Below are 16778 nucleotides of genomic sequence, written 5' to 3' on the forward strand. Positions count from 1 at the left end.
TGTGTCTGTGTTAATTGGTTTCCCTTTTCTTTGTTGAAGAGGGTCTGTGCAATCCTTCTGCCTAGTCCGCCATCTTGCCCCGCCTCTCCTAATCTGTCTTAATGTAAACTCCACTTTTGCATAAAGTCCTGGCTGCTTGGGCAGTGTGCACATTCAGGTGGGATGTGAGTGTTCCTCACATCCTCACAGATTCATTTAATTCTCCAGTTTTAGTCCCAGTTCTCACTCCCATCTTTCATCAAATCTGCCATCTCCATTGTCATCCCTGCCCCACATATCTGAGCTAGCAGGTTCCTTACTTACCTCTGCTCTGTCAAATTTGTATCTTTCCTAAGTTTTATTAAAGATCTCCTCAGCTGATAGCGCCCCTCCCATTATTTACTTTGTTTTGGGGTCATACCATTTACTATCATATCAGTGGTGCTTAGCTGTCCATTACCTTGACTTAAAGTTTGGAAATTTTCATTTTTTTATTTTCATAAACTATACAAACTCAAAAGTATGCTGACTTTAAGTGAAGTAAGATTTAAATGGTCATGGAGAGATGAAAGTCTGATTTTCAACCAGAACTAACATAGTACTTTCGTTGCTGTTTTCCTTAATATTCATTCCTTTAAGTCCTTTAAAAAACTTTTATGCTAGATTTGTTCCATAACCAACTAAATTATAGCACAATTATTATAAAACTGCCTTTTATTTATTTATTTATTTATTAATTTATTGTGATTTGGGTGAAGATTTACAGAGCAAATTCACTTTCCATACAGCAGTTCACATATACTTTGTCTCATGTCATTGACCACAGTTTACCACAATGCAACAGCTCCCCTCCCACTTCCTCCCCATAGTTACACTTCCCAGTGTCCATTCCTCCGTACTCTCCTGCCCCCTGAGCTGTCTCCCTGTGCATAAGCAGCCCTTCCTTCTCCCATGATTGTTCTCTCCAGGGTGTGTGTCTACTTGAGGTAAATGTTTAACTCACATGCCTGTACTTTGTTTGGCTGGAAACCACAGGTGTGGGTTCAATTCCAGACCTGAAGGGCAGCTAGGGGCCATAGTCTCAGTGGTTCCGCCAGACTCTATTGGTAAAACTGCCTTTTAAAGTGATAAATTTTCTGTTTATTCAGTGGAAAATAATGTGTATCATCTAGTTTGTAACTCTAAACATAATTTAATAAAACAAAAATGTAATATCTTCTCAGTGATGAACTTTATTAAATACTTTCTAATTTTATTTAATATTACGTATATTTTCAATTCAACCACTCTTGATAATTTCATGTTCAATATCTATAATAAGCATAAGACAAATTCATTTTAGAATCAACTAAAACACCTCAATACTAATAAAATTACAATTTCTAAAAACTCCAATAACAAAATACTGAATAAAAAGTTTTTTATTAGTTTATAAGCAAGAAAACAGTGTGTTTTTCCATAATTTGCTGTTGTTCCATCCTATATGAAATGTTATTTTTCCTTTTACTGTAGTGCACTGGGCCAAGTGTTTCAATGTGTTAGAGGTAGGTTTGCAATGTAAAATACCAAAAAAAAAAAAACCCTCACTGCCATTGAATCAATTTTGACTCATAGCCACCCCCATTGGGTTTCTGAGCCTGTAAATCTTTACGGAAATAGATTACCCCGTCTTCCCTCTATGGAGTGGCTGGTGGGTTTGAACTGCCAGTTAGCAGCAGTCAAGTGCCTTATTCACTGCGCCACCAGACCTCCAGATAAATCACAAGAAACACAATTAACTTTGAATTTCAAACAATTTTTTTTGGTCTCAGTATGTCCCATTTTTGTTGTGGTGGTGGTACTTGCTACTGCTTCTAAATCTGGCAAACATAATAGGAGATGTTGGAGGAGAGTGGAGCAGAAAGACCCTCCTCATCAAAATACTTTAACTGAATTAAAATTTAAGGTTTGACCCTTGACTTTTGTTAAAGATTGATATATGACATGTTTTCCTTTTCTTCAAAACTGAAGTTTTATGCTTCTCTTTTATATAAGGATGCATGTGATCATTTCCTCTTAGAATATGGAACTTAATAAAGGTATTCTTTCTCACAGAACTGTCATGATTCCTTTGGATTATTGTGTTTTTCCTTTTCTTTGATTTACAAGGAATTAAAAACTAATATAATATGAAATGTAGTATCCATGTTATCTTAAATTCACAGGAAAATGTCTCCAGTTCTCATTTATAGTCAATTTCTAATTTTCTTTCATTAATTATCATATGTGTTTTCATTTTAAGTTACCCTAAATCTTTCCTAAAATTATTGATAGTTTAAATTATAAATATACAATGAATGTTTTAAATATTTTGTACATTATTTACAACAGGGATGGCTGTAATGATAACCTGACAGTACAGATTTCCCAGGAATCCCAGCAATGGAAATCTACTTTCAATAGTTTTAGCACCATGACAGCATTAAATTTGACATGTATAATACAATTCATGAATTATATGCCTTGCCAATATAAAATGATCTTCTGTACTAAAAAGAGGGGGCAGAGGGGCATAATAAGAGCAAATGTTTTGACATTATCATGGAAACAATTGTAAATGAATATTATGTTATTTCTAAATGTTACCAGATTTTTTTGTTTTCTGTTAGCTAACTATACTTGTTTATTTGTACCTTTAATTTACAAACAGTAACAAAACAATCTTTACGTAAATATTATGAAAAAGTCCCATGGCTGAAGTGGGTGAAAAATCAGACTTCAGGGCATTTCTAAAGAGGGCACCAAGAAAAGGGAAAAGATGTATGACAACAGCTGTGGGGGAGAGTAATAATTATCAAGATTTGCACCATGTGCAATTTCATACAAATGCCTTCATGCACTCAATTAAATTATTTTTATTTAGATATTAGAATAAAATTTCTTAAATTATGTTGCCTTTTACACACTTGATTTCCATTAATTAAATTAAAATAACTGGCTATTAACAGGGTGTAGCTAAATATTTTTCCTATCAACCCTGAAAGAGAACCTATTACATTTAGGGCCTGACAGATTTGTGTGGAGTTGGAATTTCCCAAATAGATTTGACAAAAAGTCATTTAATGGCCCTAAATGCATTCCCAGATTTCTCTCACCAAATGTGTCTAATACACACCTCAATAAATTGAGAAAGCTGCGAAAGAAAGCAGATCACTTTTCAGTTTTGTCATATGAAAAGAAGAAATATATTTTCAAGCCACTGGAACTTTAATAAGAGAAGACAAAACCAAAAGAAGATAAATTTCAGTAAGTGATAAAAAAAAAGTATAGTTTATAAAGCTCTCTGATTACTTAGCTTTATTTAAGTGGAAGTCAGTGGGGCCACAAACCATATCTCAATGAGGATAAATGTGTGTTCAACACTCGTTTTGTGATATCGTAAATCAAATATTCCACTTGTAATAAAGACCAATGACATTTTTACAATTCTGTCCCTAAAATATTAATTTTAGTCTTAACATGCCTACTGGTTTCTTACTTTTATTTCAGAAAAACAAACATGAAGATGATAAACATAACCTGAAGAAACTTGGTGACACCTTGGTGACTTGTATAACTTTGATTTCTAATGACATCTTTCAGAAATTGTTCTAATTGAAGTACAGAATTATCTACAAGAGGAGAAAACAGTGAACCAGTAGTTGACTTGAAAGTATCAAGCTCTCTCTCCTACGTCGAGAGAGAAATAGAATCATTTAATATGTTTGTACCCTTTGTATTTTCATTTAATTTAAAAATACTAAAGGCAGAGTTATTTTTTTCAAATTAAGAGATTATTTTATTTAGATATGGATGCTCTCATATAATCTCAATAAATAGCAAAAGTTCAGAAATTTGCCGTTTTCATTAGATACTGTGCAAATTGGCATATGCTCTTATCCATTTAGTTAAGACATTTACAGAAACAGAAACCACAAATTTAAACAAACTGTTATCTTCTTGTCTTTTTAATGAATGCAGTAAAAATGATACACTTACCCTTAAGTGCAACTTAAGCTGATTACCAAACATCTTGTTATATGTGTTCTGTCATTCAGTTCAAAAGATTTCATAGTTTATTTCCTTGTTAATCCATGGATTGTTTGTTGTTGTTGTTATGTGCCCTCGAGTCAAACCTGACTCCTAGCAACCCCTCCTTGGGTTTCCGAGGCAGTATCACTAGTAGATTGCCCAACCTTTCTTCCTAGGAGTGGCTGGTGAGTTTGAACCATCAGCCTTCTGGCTAGCAGTCAAATAAGTGCCTGAGGCACTATGCCACCAGCGTTCCTAGGGATTGCTTGTTGTTGTTGTTGTTGTTATGTGCCGTCGAGTATTTTTCCCATGTATATTAGTTTTTGCCATGTTTATTGTTGATTTCTAATCGAATTGCACTGTTATTAAAGAATTATATCAATATAAGATTTGAGAGAGTTTTGTTCCACATGCATTTGAAAAAAATGTATACTCTTTGTATGCTCACTTTAAGATTTGTTGCATTCATTTGTTTTTATAAAGGTTGCTTTTGTCTTCCTGTTTATTGAGTAAAAGTCTTATTTTTGTTGTTTAAATGTTCTAACTCCTTACTAATTTTTGCCTGTTTGATCCATCACTGTTTTATATGGATATATTAAACCAAACCAAAACCCACTGCCATGGAGTCAAATCCAACTCATAGCGACCCTTCCTTGGGTTTCTAAGGCATTATCACTACAGAAGTAGATTGTCCAACCTTCCTTCCGAGGAGTGGCTGATGGGTTTGAAACACCAGCCTTCTGGTTAGCAGTCAAATGCCTTAGGCACTATGCTACCAGAGCTCCTATGGATATATTAAAATTTCTCCCTATTGCATTGTTATTCTATTGTGTTACTTGATATAGTTTAAGCAATACTAATAGGTGAACCAGAGACACTTCTTATCCTTAAATCAAGTATTATGAAAACCTTAACTTCATATAGCTGCTGAATTTTCATGTGCCAAATCTTCACATATTTACCTCAATATGAACTGAACTGTCTACCAATGTATAGAGAAACTGCAAAGATGAATTGTTTATGTAAGTCTATTTCACTCTTTCCTTTTAGAAGATATTATATATATATTTTTAAATTTGACTTGAATTTTGAACTTTGAAAATTAAATCTGCTAGATCATATTCGAGGTTAGTATGAATAATTATTTTTTCCTTTCTGGTTACTTTGAGGAAGTCTCTTTATCCTTAACATTCTGAAGATTTCTTAGATGTGGAGGAGGTTTTGGAAATTTTATCCTGCTTGTCATTCAGTGGATCATTTTAAATCTGAGGACTTGTTTCTTTCTTCGAGTGTGGGACATTTTTTCCTATCACTAATCTGAGTAGTACCACTCCTTAATTCTCTCTTCTCTCCAGCAATTCCTACTAGATTGATATGAGAACTTCTCTATGTTCCATTTCTTTGATTGTTACACTATATACTGGGAGAATTCTTCAGCTCTGTTTTTGTGCTTCAGTCATGTTCATTTGGCTATTGAGTGATCTCAATTATACTCAAGTTTTAAAATTTTGTAATCTTGATTACTTTTTAATGACCACATAACCCTAGTCATTTCTTTGAAGACATAACTGGCTGCATGTGTGGTAACTGCCCAAAAATGACTTTGGCATTGTCTACTTTGGCCTTGTACACTGCATCATACCTGCTGAGACCCACCCATGACAGAGACAAAAAAAAAGCAAATGGTAAGATGCAACCATCTTGAGATTAGACACTGGAGGAGATGGCAGGTCCTGCAAGTCCTGCATCCTTCATTCCGGAGGCAACTACGTTATCTCAGCCTGTGGAAGGACATGCTATGGGAGGAAATGGAGCCCAAATCTCAGCATCATTCATGGGGAAATAGCTACACAGAATTTTGGAATAGGAAAATATAAATGATATAAATGTAAGTGTTGTTGTTGTTGTTATTTGCCGTCAAGTCTGCCCCGACTCGTAGCAACTCCTCCTTGGGTTTCTGAGGCAGTATCACTACGGAAGTAGGATTGCCCAACCTTCCTTCCGAGGAGTGGCTGGTGGGTTTGAACCACCAGCCTTCTGGTTAGCAGTCAAGTGCCTTAGGCACTATGCTACCAGAGCTCCTGAGTACAAGTATAAAAGTGAAGGAAAGCCTTCTGAAATTTTACTAAACAGTTAGACCACTTTTTCTTCACAGCTATGTTGTTTTCAGTATGTTACATTAATAAAGCAGCCTCTACATGCTAGCAGCTACTGTTCCTCAGTACACTTAAGAAAATATTACTAAATATCTTTATGCTAGGAATGAAAAAATGATCAAGTTTTATGGCAATATTTTGCATTTCATTAGCAGTCATTGAGCTTTTATTTCTGAGAAATATTTCCATTATATATTATTTCAAGAATGTGTGTATTTTTAGAAGTTGTTTCTGTTAGGAGCCATCAATGGTTCCTACTCATAACAAACTTATGTACAACAGTGAAATAGTGCTCAGTCCTGTGTCATCCTCCCAACTGTTGCCATGTTTGACCCATCATTGCAGCCACTGTGTCACAATTCATCTTGCTGAAGGTCTTCCTCTTTTTCACTGACCCTCTACTTTCCCAAGAATGATATTCTTCTCCAAGAACTGGTCCCTTCTTATACTATGCCCAAAGTACATGAGACTAAGCTTCACTATCCTCACTCTTAAGGAACATTCTGACTGTTCTTCCAAAACAGATTTGTTCATTCTTCTGGCAGCACACAATATATTTAATGTCCTGCACCAACACTATAATTCAGAGTCATCAATTATTCTTTGGTCTAACTTATTCATTGTCCAGCTTCCATATGCATATGAGGCAACTGAAAATATCATGGCTAGGGTTGTTAGGTGCATCTTAGTCCTCAGAGTGGGATCTTTGCTTTTGAACACTTTTTAATGATGTCTGTTCTGGTTACCTAGTGCCGCTCTGACAAGAATATATCACAAATGGGATGGCCTTAACAAACAGGAGTTTATTCTTACAATTTGGAGGATTTAAGTCCAAGTTCAAAGTGCTAAGCTCTAGGGGCTGGGTGAAAGCCCCTCAACCTTGAGGTCCAGCTCTGCCTCCTGCTCCCGGCCCACTGGATCCAGAGGCATTTCTCCAGTCAGACAGCTGCTGGCTGCTGAGGCTGAGAAGCCCTAAGGTTGACAAGGAAAAAGGCACAGTCCTGATGTTACCAAACCACATGGCGGGCCATTAACTTAAGTCCACTGTAAGTCCCAAGGTCGGCAGAGCATAGCAGGCTGCTGAGCAACGACATGGCTACATGCAGGGTCCAAGCGTGCCATAGGCTAGAGACCATTCCCAAGGCTTCTCCTTAAATAGAGGAAGCAGACAACATTCTTAAAGGCAGCTACTCAGCTGCTTGTGGTAGATCCCACCATGGAGCTGATTGCCAGTCTCATCATGGGGAATAACTACCACTAGCTGCCCAGCCACTCAACAAGGCCCAGCGAAGTTGACACACAAACTGAACTACCACAATGTCTTTTGCAGCAGATGTGCCCAATGCAATACATCGTTTGTATTTTCAATAACCTCATATGTGTGAAAACTGGACAATGAATAAGTAAGACTAAAGAAAAGTAGATGCCTTTGAATTGTGGTGTTGGGAAAGAATACTGAAAACACTATGGACTGTTAGAAGAATGAACATATCTGTCCTGGAAGAAGTGCAGCCAGGAATGCTGTTCTGAAGTGAAAATGGTCAGAATCTGCCTCACCTACTCAGGCCATGTTGTCAAAGGGACAAGTCCCTGGAGAAGGATATCATGCTGGGTAAAGGGTTAGCAAAAAAGGGGAAGACCCTCAACTAGATGGACTGACACAGTGGCTCTAATGATGGACTCAAGCGTAGCAGGGATTTTGAGGATGGCACAGGGCTGGCAGTGTTTTGTTCTGTTGTACACGGGGCTGCTATGAGTTGGAGCCCGCTTGACAGCACCTAACGACAACAACAACATACACTGTTTTATTTCCTGACTGCTGATTCCATGGCTGTTGATTCTACAATGCTCTGGTTTGCTCATTTTATCCTAGTAAAATGAAATCCTTGACAAGTTCAATATTCTCTTCTTTGATAGTGATGCTGCTTATTGGTCAAGTTGTGAGGATTTTTGTTTTCTTTATGTTGAGGTGCAATCCACATTAAAGTCTTTGATCTTCATCAGTAAGTACTTCAAGTACTCTTTACTTTCAGCAAGCAAGATTGTGTCCTCAGCATATGGCAAGTTGTTAATGAGTCTTATTCTAATCTTGATGCCTTATTCTTCTTTTAGATATTAGGTTTACTAAAAGCCATAACTATATTTTACTAAAATTATTTATTTTAACATAATTTTAATGTTTTGGGCATTATTCAGATTTCCTAATAGCTTGATCCCCAAGCTTTTATTTATATATCAAGAATTATTCTATTTATTTAGTGATTTTACTTCAAATTTAATAGTCCTTGCTTATTTTTTTGGAAGATCAGGTTATTTACCAAAGGTTGAATGCATGAATTTTTATTTCTGTCAAATATCCTTTCTATGTCTGCATTCAGAGACTGCCTGTCATTTTCCATGGTGATGATTTTTTTTCTGATTTTTCTAATTTTCGGTGAAGAGATGCTACCTTAGTAAGGATATATTAGGATAACTTTTTCTATTAATGATGCTATCCCAATTGTTCCATTTTCATCTTATACTAAATTACCACTCTTGTCTGCATTTATTATCTGTTTTTTTTTTTTTTTTTTGGTACCAGGTTGCCATTTGTATTTCTTCAAATAATCATCAGCCTATGGGTTCACACTACATTGAGGAAAGCTACCTGGGTATAGTCTGTCAATAGTTTTTCATTGCTGCAGTTGAAATTTAATTGTAGTCATAAGCTTAATTTAAGAAACTTAGCAGTTCTGTGGATCCAACTGACAGCTGGAAACGCTGCTTTGATCTATTTACAATTCATAAGCTAAAGCAAATTGAAATGATTCTTAAGTCAAATATACATAATACTTGTGGATCAATTATTTATTTACAGCACCTTTCATATTACTGTTGTTGTTGTTAGGTGCCATCAAGTTGGTTCCAACTCATAGCAACCCCATATACAAAAGAACAAAAACATTGTCTGGTCCTTTGAGAGTCTTTCTATCTTTTGCTGAACAGACTCCATTTTACCAAGCTACACGTAGCACATTAATAAAGCGTAGTCATTATTTTTATCACAAAACATATCAAGAAGACAGTTCTGTTTTATCCATTAAAATAGCTTTTCCTGCTTTTAACATTTTTCTAGTTTTCTGATTACCCATTTCCTCCATTCTTGGTTAGGTTGTCTCCTCAAATCTCTAACTCTGATATGCCAAAGTACATCACAACTCTGCAGTTTAGCTTACCTTCCTGGACTCTCACGTTGTATTTCTAAACCCACATCATCCTCAAGAAGCCAAACTTCTGGACTGATTTTCAGATCATTCTTTGTTCTCATACATCATCATGGAACAGTAACACAATTTATTAAGCTGGTCAAAAGTTGCCTTTGAAAATACAATACTGATTTATCCTTTCAATAAGTGGCAAATAATTTTGAAGATGTAGGTAAGGCCTTGAATTCCAGCTTAAGAAATTAGACTTCACTTTGTAGGTAATGAAGCGTGACTGGAGGCTTTTGAATGAGTTCTCTGAGGATGAAACTACAATATGTATCGATACAGGAGCCTCCTAAGGAGGGACAACCAATTATGCAACACTTGGCAACAGTTTTCCAAAGCAACAAGATGCTGCACTAGGGAAAAGGCAGTGAAATCAGAGAATATAGGATCTCTTCTTGAGATTTTATGGAGATGGAGTTTAATTTCTGGAGGCAGTGAATGTAGGAGCCAAAGATAATGAGTCAAAGATGTCCTCAAGGTTTGAGTACCCAGTGATCAAGAAGATGATTGTAAATCTAGCACAAGTCCCCCAATTCTGAAATTTTTAGTTTTCAGTTTCTTTGAATGTATCCTTCAAAAATCCTAATTGAGCACATCAAGTGTTTTTGTTATGGGCCAAGGAATCCCACTGAATAAGTTGGAAAGACTAAAGAAAGAAATTAAGGAGATAACATTGTTACAAAGTACCTCAAATCAAATTTGTCTCTTTTCTTATAAATTAAACAGTCTCCAGAATGTGACATCAGCAGTCTAGAAATGATTAACTTTATTACTAATGTAATATGAAAATTATGCAGGTCTAGACAATAAGCATATACTGTACATGGAGAGCTACCCGTCCTTTAATCTGAGACTTTTCAACAGGAGCTTCAGACTCACAGGTAAATTAAGTATTTTCTTTGCAAAATTTAAATTGTGACTATTCCAAAACATTCATTTTCAAAATATACTATGTAAGTATTAAAAGCTGCATGATCCAACATCTAAGGGGCAAAGAAACATGTGATTCAATAATACGTTTATGCTGTATTTTTAGTGTATTGGTTAAAACTACAGGTTGAGAGAGATGGGACTGGATTGCAATGCTGTTTCCACCATCCACTAGGTGCATAAGGTTAGAAAAGTTATTTTCAGTTTCCTCACATAGGTTGTTGTGAGGATTAAATGAGCTAAAGAATGTAAAACTCTTGAGATATGGAAAGAACAATAACTATTAGCAGTTCTTCTTAATAGTTCTGGCAGGAAGAAACCAAAACGAAAACAGTTGCCTTTGAGTTGATTCCACCTCATGACTACTGCATATGTTACAGAGTAGGACTGCTCCTCAGGGTTTTCTTCACTGTAATCTGAATGGAAGGACATCACCAGGGCTTTTCATCCACAATACTGAGAAGTGGTCTCAAACTCCAGCCTGCTCCAGCACAAATAGTTTGCATGGCCTAGGGACATTCTGGGGACTCCTTATCAGGAAAAAAAAAACATATATATTATTTAATGTTAGGAGCTCTGGTGGCATAGTGCCTAAGGCATTTGACTGCTAACCAGAAGGCTGGCAGTTCAAACCCCCCAGCCACTCCTCGGAAGGAAGATTGGGCAATCTACTTCCATAAAGATTTACTGCCTTGGAAACCCAAATTGGGTCGCTATGAGTCAGGATCGACAACATGGCAGTGAGTTTTAGATATATATATATATACACACACAATGTTACATCTATATAATGTATTTATTGTTTATTAATATTTAATAACATTTCATTTATTACATATTATATATTCATATATATATATGTAAATAAGATAGATATATATGTGAGATACATATGTAAGGAGCTCTGGTGGCATAGTGGCTAAGGCATTTGACTGCTGACCAGAAGACTGGTGGTCCTTCTAGGTTCCTCCTAGAAGGAAGACTGGGCAATCTACTAATCTACTTCCATTGAGATGCCACCTAGGAAACCCAAGGAGGGGTCGTTATGTGTCGAATGCACTTGTTGCAGTGAGTTTGGTTTATATATAAGATACATATATATATATAGAGAGAGACCAAAAAACTACCAAACTCACTGCCATGGAATGAATCCGACTCATAGCGACCCCTCCTTGGGTTTCCCAGGCAGTATCTCTATGGAAGTAGATTGCCCAATCTTCCCTCTGAGAAGTGGCTGGTGGGTTTGAACCGCCAGCTTTCTGGTTAGCAGTCAAATGCCTTAGGCACTACGCCCTATATATATATATCCCCCATATCAAACCTATTGCCATAGAATGGATTCTGACTCACAGAGATCCTATAGGACAGAGTAGAACTTCTCTATAGGGTTTCCAAGAGTATACTCTTTTAAGGAGGCAAACTGATACTTCCCTCTCCTTAGGAGTAGCTGGTATATTAGAACTGCTGACCTTTTTGGCGCTTTCTTTCTCTCCCCCTCCCTTCCCCTCTACACACACACACACACACACACACACACACGGGGGGGGTGACAGAGAGAGAGAAGAAATAGGAAACCCTGCAGATCACAAACACCTCTCTAATCTCGTAATATTGAACTCCAGGAAAAGCATAGGGCACTAATCTTGCTGGACTTACAACTGGCCGTTGTTCGAAAGCGTGATTTACACAAAATCCAAGACATAATTATTGTGTAATAGGCAGATCTGCGCCGTTGCAGGAAGGGCAGGCGCTCCGGGGGAGAAAAAGTATTAGGACCAATGAAGACGATCTGATACCTTAAGAGCCGGGTCCACGTTATGATTGGCGGACCAGAGGAGCGCAGCACGCCGGAGGCCCGGAGAGCACGCTTTACGGCCGTAGAGGCAGCGGCGCAACGTTGGGCTCGCTGTGCGGCGCCCCTCTGCGGCCGTTGAGCCCCCTCGGTGCAGGTGCACGCGCCTTCGGCCACCACCTCTTCCCCGCCTGCGACCGCACGCGCATGCGCCGTTACCAGTCGCTGCTGGGCGGCCGCCGGCGGGATTGGTCTGGGGAGACGCGGGGACCAAGTGGCAGCGACTCGGACATCTGAGCTGCCACTGCCGAAAACGGGCCCGCAGGACAGGTGCGTGTGCTGTCGACCACCTTCCCGCTGCCCTTCGTTCATGAGCTAGTGTCACGAATCGGAGTCGTTGCTGCTGTGCCCCGGGCCGCACCCCTTTCTTTTGCGACCCGAAAAGCTGAACGGGCTGGGGCCAGGTGAGCGGGTGGAGGCTGAGTTCCGGGAGACGCGACTTAGGGGATGCTGCGAACCAGGCCCTTGGGGTGGACGCCCGCGGCCGCCCCGGGCGGCGGGAGCGGATGCCCGCGGGTCAGTTGGGTCCTGCGGCGCCTTGGTGCCCACCTGCTGCGCTGGGCCAGCCGGGAAGGCCCGGCGCCCTCCGGGTCGGCCAGCCCTGCAGCGGAAGGGGCCGCGGGAGCCCAGGCCGTTATTCCAGCAGTTACCATCGCAGCCCCGTTCCGCGCTCGAGCTCCGGGGCGCGCTCCCGAGGGCTTTGAGGAGGCCTGGGGCTCGTCTGGCGCCGCTCAAGGCACCAGCTACTTCCCTCAAAAACGCAAACAAAAGCAAAATAGGCTCAGTTTACGCAATCCCCGCCGCTGGGAAGAAGGGACCCAACTCTCACAGCAGAGATGCGCTGCCTGGAGACCAGGGTGCGCCGCTGGGGAAGGGAGCGAGAGGATTGGATTGAATCCAAAGAAGCCCTTAATTACTAGAGATTCATTACCGTCTAGAGCCTGTTTACGATCAATCAGACACTTTAGCTCATTTATTTATAACATCTGCCCCAAGCAACGAGGAGGAGGCTTTTGCTTGGGATGTAACAACAAATAGCATCAAAGCTCAGGATGCGGGGTGGGGGGTGGGGGTTAAGTAAATGAAACAGCCATCGGAAGGCGTCTCAAATTATTGTTGTTATGTCCCGACTCATAGAGACTCCTCTTTGGGTTTTCGAGGCAGTATCACCAAGGAGGGGTCGCTATGAGTCGGGGCCGACTGGACGGCAAACAACAACAACATCACTACGGAAGTAGATTGCTTGCTCAACCTTCCTTCCCAAGAGTGGCTGGGGGGTTTGAACCGCTAGTCTTCTGGTTAGCAGTCAAGTGCCTTAGGCACTGTTGTTGTTGTAGTTGTTGTTTGCTATCGAGTCGCCCCGACTCATAGCAACCCCTCCTTGGGTTTCCGAGGCAGTATCGCTACGGAAGTAGGATTGCCCAACCTTCCTTCCGAGGAGTGGCTGGTGGGTTTGAACCTCCAGCCTTCTGGTGAGCAGTCAAGTGCCTTAGGCACTATGCTACCAGAGCTCCACTACGCTACCTTAATTTTTATTGAAACTTTTTGATGCAGAAAAGCTAGCAAAAAACCTGATCCAATCTACGGTTTTGCTTGCTTTTCATTTTTTGTATCACCTTATAGGTCCTTAGAACAAAATATTTTATATTCTTCATTTTATTTATTTAGTTGGTAGGGTTAATTGTGTGTTAATCACATAATATGTTAAGGGTCTGTAGAAATTGGACATTACTATAAATTAGCCTTCCTGCTTGTTTTCAGTACCTAATAAGTTTTAATGCTCTTAATTAGAAAATTAGTAGCCCAGGTGGCCCAGTAGTTAAGAGCTTGACTGCTAACCAAAATGTTGGCAGTTCAAACCCACCAAGGTGTGTCAGTCTCCTCCAGTAAAGATTTACAGCCCAGGAAACCCTATGGGGTGGTTTTACTCTGTCCTATAGTGTTGCTATGAGTTGGAATCCATGGCAGTGCATTTGGTTAATCTTAAAAGGTTTATTGAAAGGAATTAAAAGAATTTAAAGCTATACCTGTTAGGCCAGAGTAAACTCAAGCCACCAACATTTCAGTTAGCAGCTTCCTCCGGGTGTCAGGCCCTGATGAGACGGCCTGATAAGACAACTGAGGTGACAAAACCCGCCCAGGCTGGAAAGTCCCATGTAATAACAAACTTCCTCCTGTGAAGACCCCTCATGCAGACCCATGCCAACAGCTAACTGGACCCTGCCATTTCCTTAGTGTCCCCAATTAAGTCCTCTCTGTGTCTATAAGAATCTATTCCCTCTACCCGGGGGTGCAACTTCTCTGGCCTTGATGCTAGGGCACGAGAACCTCACCTGAACCTCGTCCGGGAGTGCTAATAAACTACTTCTCTGAAACAACTCCCTGTCCTGGTGTCTCGGCAACCTGCATTACAATATCTAACATTAAGTCTTATCTCTTCTACATACCAAAAACCAAACCCACTGCCATCTAGTTGATTTGGACTCATAGCTACCCATTTTGGGTTTCCAAGGCAGTAAATCTTTACGGAAGTAGATTGCTGAGTCTTCCTTCTGCAGAGTGGCTGGTGGGTTTGAACAACCAACCTTCTGGTTAGCAGTCAAATGTCTTAGGCACTGTGTCACCCAAGCTCCTTTACCTCTTCTAGAGAGTAGCTGAGGTTGGGCAATCCTACTTCCGTAGTGATACTGCCTCGGAAACCCAAGGAGGGGTCGCTATGAGTCAGGTCTGACTTGACAGCACATAACAACAACAACAACAGAGAGTAGCTGTGTAATCCTTGGCTAAGTTACTATCTCCTTGAGTCTCACTTATCTATTAAATGGGACACTCCTTGGAAGGAAGGTTGGATAATCTACTTCCCTAGTGATACCACCTTGGAAACCCAAGGAGTGGTCTCTATGGGTCGGATCCGACTCAAGGGCAGTTAGTTGGTTGTTGTTTTGGCATAAAATGGGACAAGCTATAGGTCAGATGGTCACAGGGTGGTATCCAAAATGAAACGACTCATAGTGACCCTATAGGACAGAGTAGACCTGCCTCATAGGGTTTCTAAGGCTGTTAATCTGTATACAGGTGGACTGCTACATCTTTCTCTAGCATAGCATCTAGTAGGCTTGAACTGCTGACCTTTCACTTAGCAACTTAGTGCTTAACCCCTGCGCTACCAGGCCTCCTTAATGTGCTATGAAGATTGGAATTAATATGTTTGAGGAACAGCAAGTACTCACAAACAAACTTTATTTTTCTCCTTACTCTGCTTTCCCCATTTCAAGTCCATCATCACATGCTGCTGCTTTTGCTGTAACCTTGTCCTAGAGAAATCAATCTTGTCTACCTTTCACATCTCACTTTGTGTTACTTTTCAAAGAGGCTTTCCTATCTCCTCCCTCATGTGAACTCTACTTCGCAATTACTGTCCAACTTTCTTGACTTTTCTGCCACTTACTATCGTTTACACATTATACCTGGATTATCCGTTTTTAACATCTTACTTCTGCCCTACCCTCTAAGCAACTTGAGATTGGAGATTATGTCTGTTTTGCTGATAATTACTGTATACACAGTGTCTAACATGATACCTGGCCCATATTTGACAATCATAAATATTTGTTGAATGAATTAGTGAATGATGTATTGGATTATTTGCTGTCTCATCTATCCTGAATTTCTTGGGACAAATATTAGCCATCAAGAAATAAATAAATTCTTGATACTACTTATTCTGAAGTCACTTGTATGGTATCAGATAGAGTTGTTTCTGTGAGAAAGCTTCTCTGGAGGAAGGCTGCCTTTTTAATCTGACCCCATTATTGTCCTCCCACCTTGTTTGTGATCCTCCAAAGTTAAGTTTGAGAATCCCAAGAATACCCTCCAATTTTGATGAAAATATGTCCAGATTGTTTTGTAAGATGTAACACAAAAGCTTTTTCATCTTTCTATTTACTATTTTTTAAAGTCCCTTATGATTATAGAGTTGTGAAAATGCAACATGCTGAAGAAACATGGAAGGGGATAATTCTTCATAGATACAGAATTTCAAAATATGATTATGTCATATTGAATTAGATCATAAAACTACAAACTTTCTGGACCATTATCTTCTTTCCTTATAGAATTGATTTTTACTTTAAGTTTTAACAATGCATCATACCCTAAACTTTAGAAAGTGAAAGTTAGAAGTATTGGTGTAATAACTATTTATCTGTCTTATGAAGCCATAAAGACATTATGTAAAGGTTCATGTCATATATTTTTCTAGGGGTTGAAATCTGCAAAAGAATTCCTGCTACCCCAAGGATCTTGTAGATTTTTACTAGGCAGCGAAAGCTCACTCATTTTGCCTCTACCTTTTCGCTAATTGCCTAGAAACCCCTGCTAAATTTATTGTTGTAATGCTGCTGGGACAACACTCATTGGTTGCATGGTAACATCCATTTCTATCCTTAATTTTTTTTTCTGTTATTCATTCTACAAACATCTAACTGCTGCTGTTTATCATTTATCAGCACTTTCAGCACTGAAGACAGAAATGAGAGCTAAAGAGTTCCTGTCCTTAGT

The 16778-nt window shown here is 39.4% G+C and overlaps 1 protein-coding gene across 1 annotated transcript in view; it reads left to right on the forward strand.

The window, feature by feature from the left end:
* MGAT4D (MGAT4 family member D) overlaps positions 1-3612 on the forward strand; it is a 144426-nt gene extending 140814 nt beyond the window's left edge. The window contains exon 11 of the mRNA XM_007941222.1: positions 3508-3612. Within this exon, the coding sequence (XP_007939413.1) occupies positions 3508-3612 (105 nt within the window). The remainder of the gene's footprint in view (positions 1-3507) is intronic.
* Positions 3613-16778: the final 13166 nt, after the last annotated feature.

This window comes from Orycteropus afer, unplaced genomic scaffold (assembly GCF_000298275.1).
Source record: "Orycteropus afer afer isolate SDZICR_OR568_19922 unplaced genomic scaffold, OryAfe1.0 scaffold00076, whole genome shotgun sequence".
Classification (NCBI taxonomy): domain Eukaryota; kingdom Metazoa; phylum Chordata; class Mammalia; order Tubulidentata; family Orycteropodidae; genus Orycteropus; species Orycteropus afer.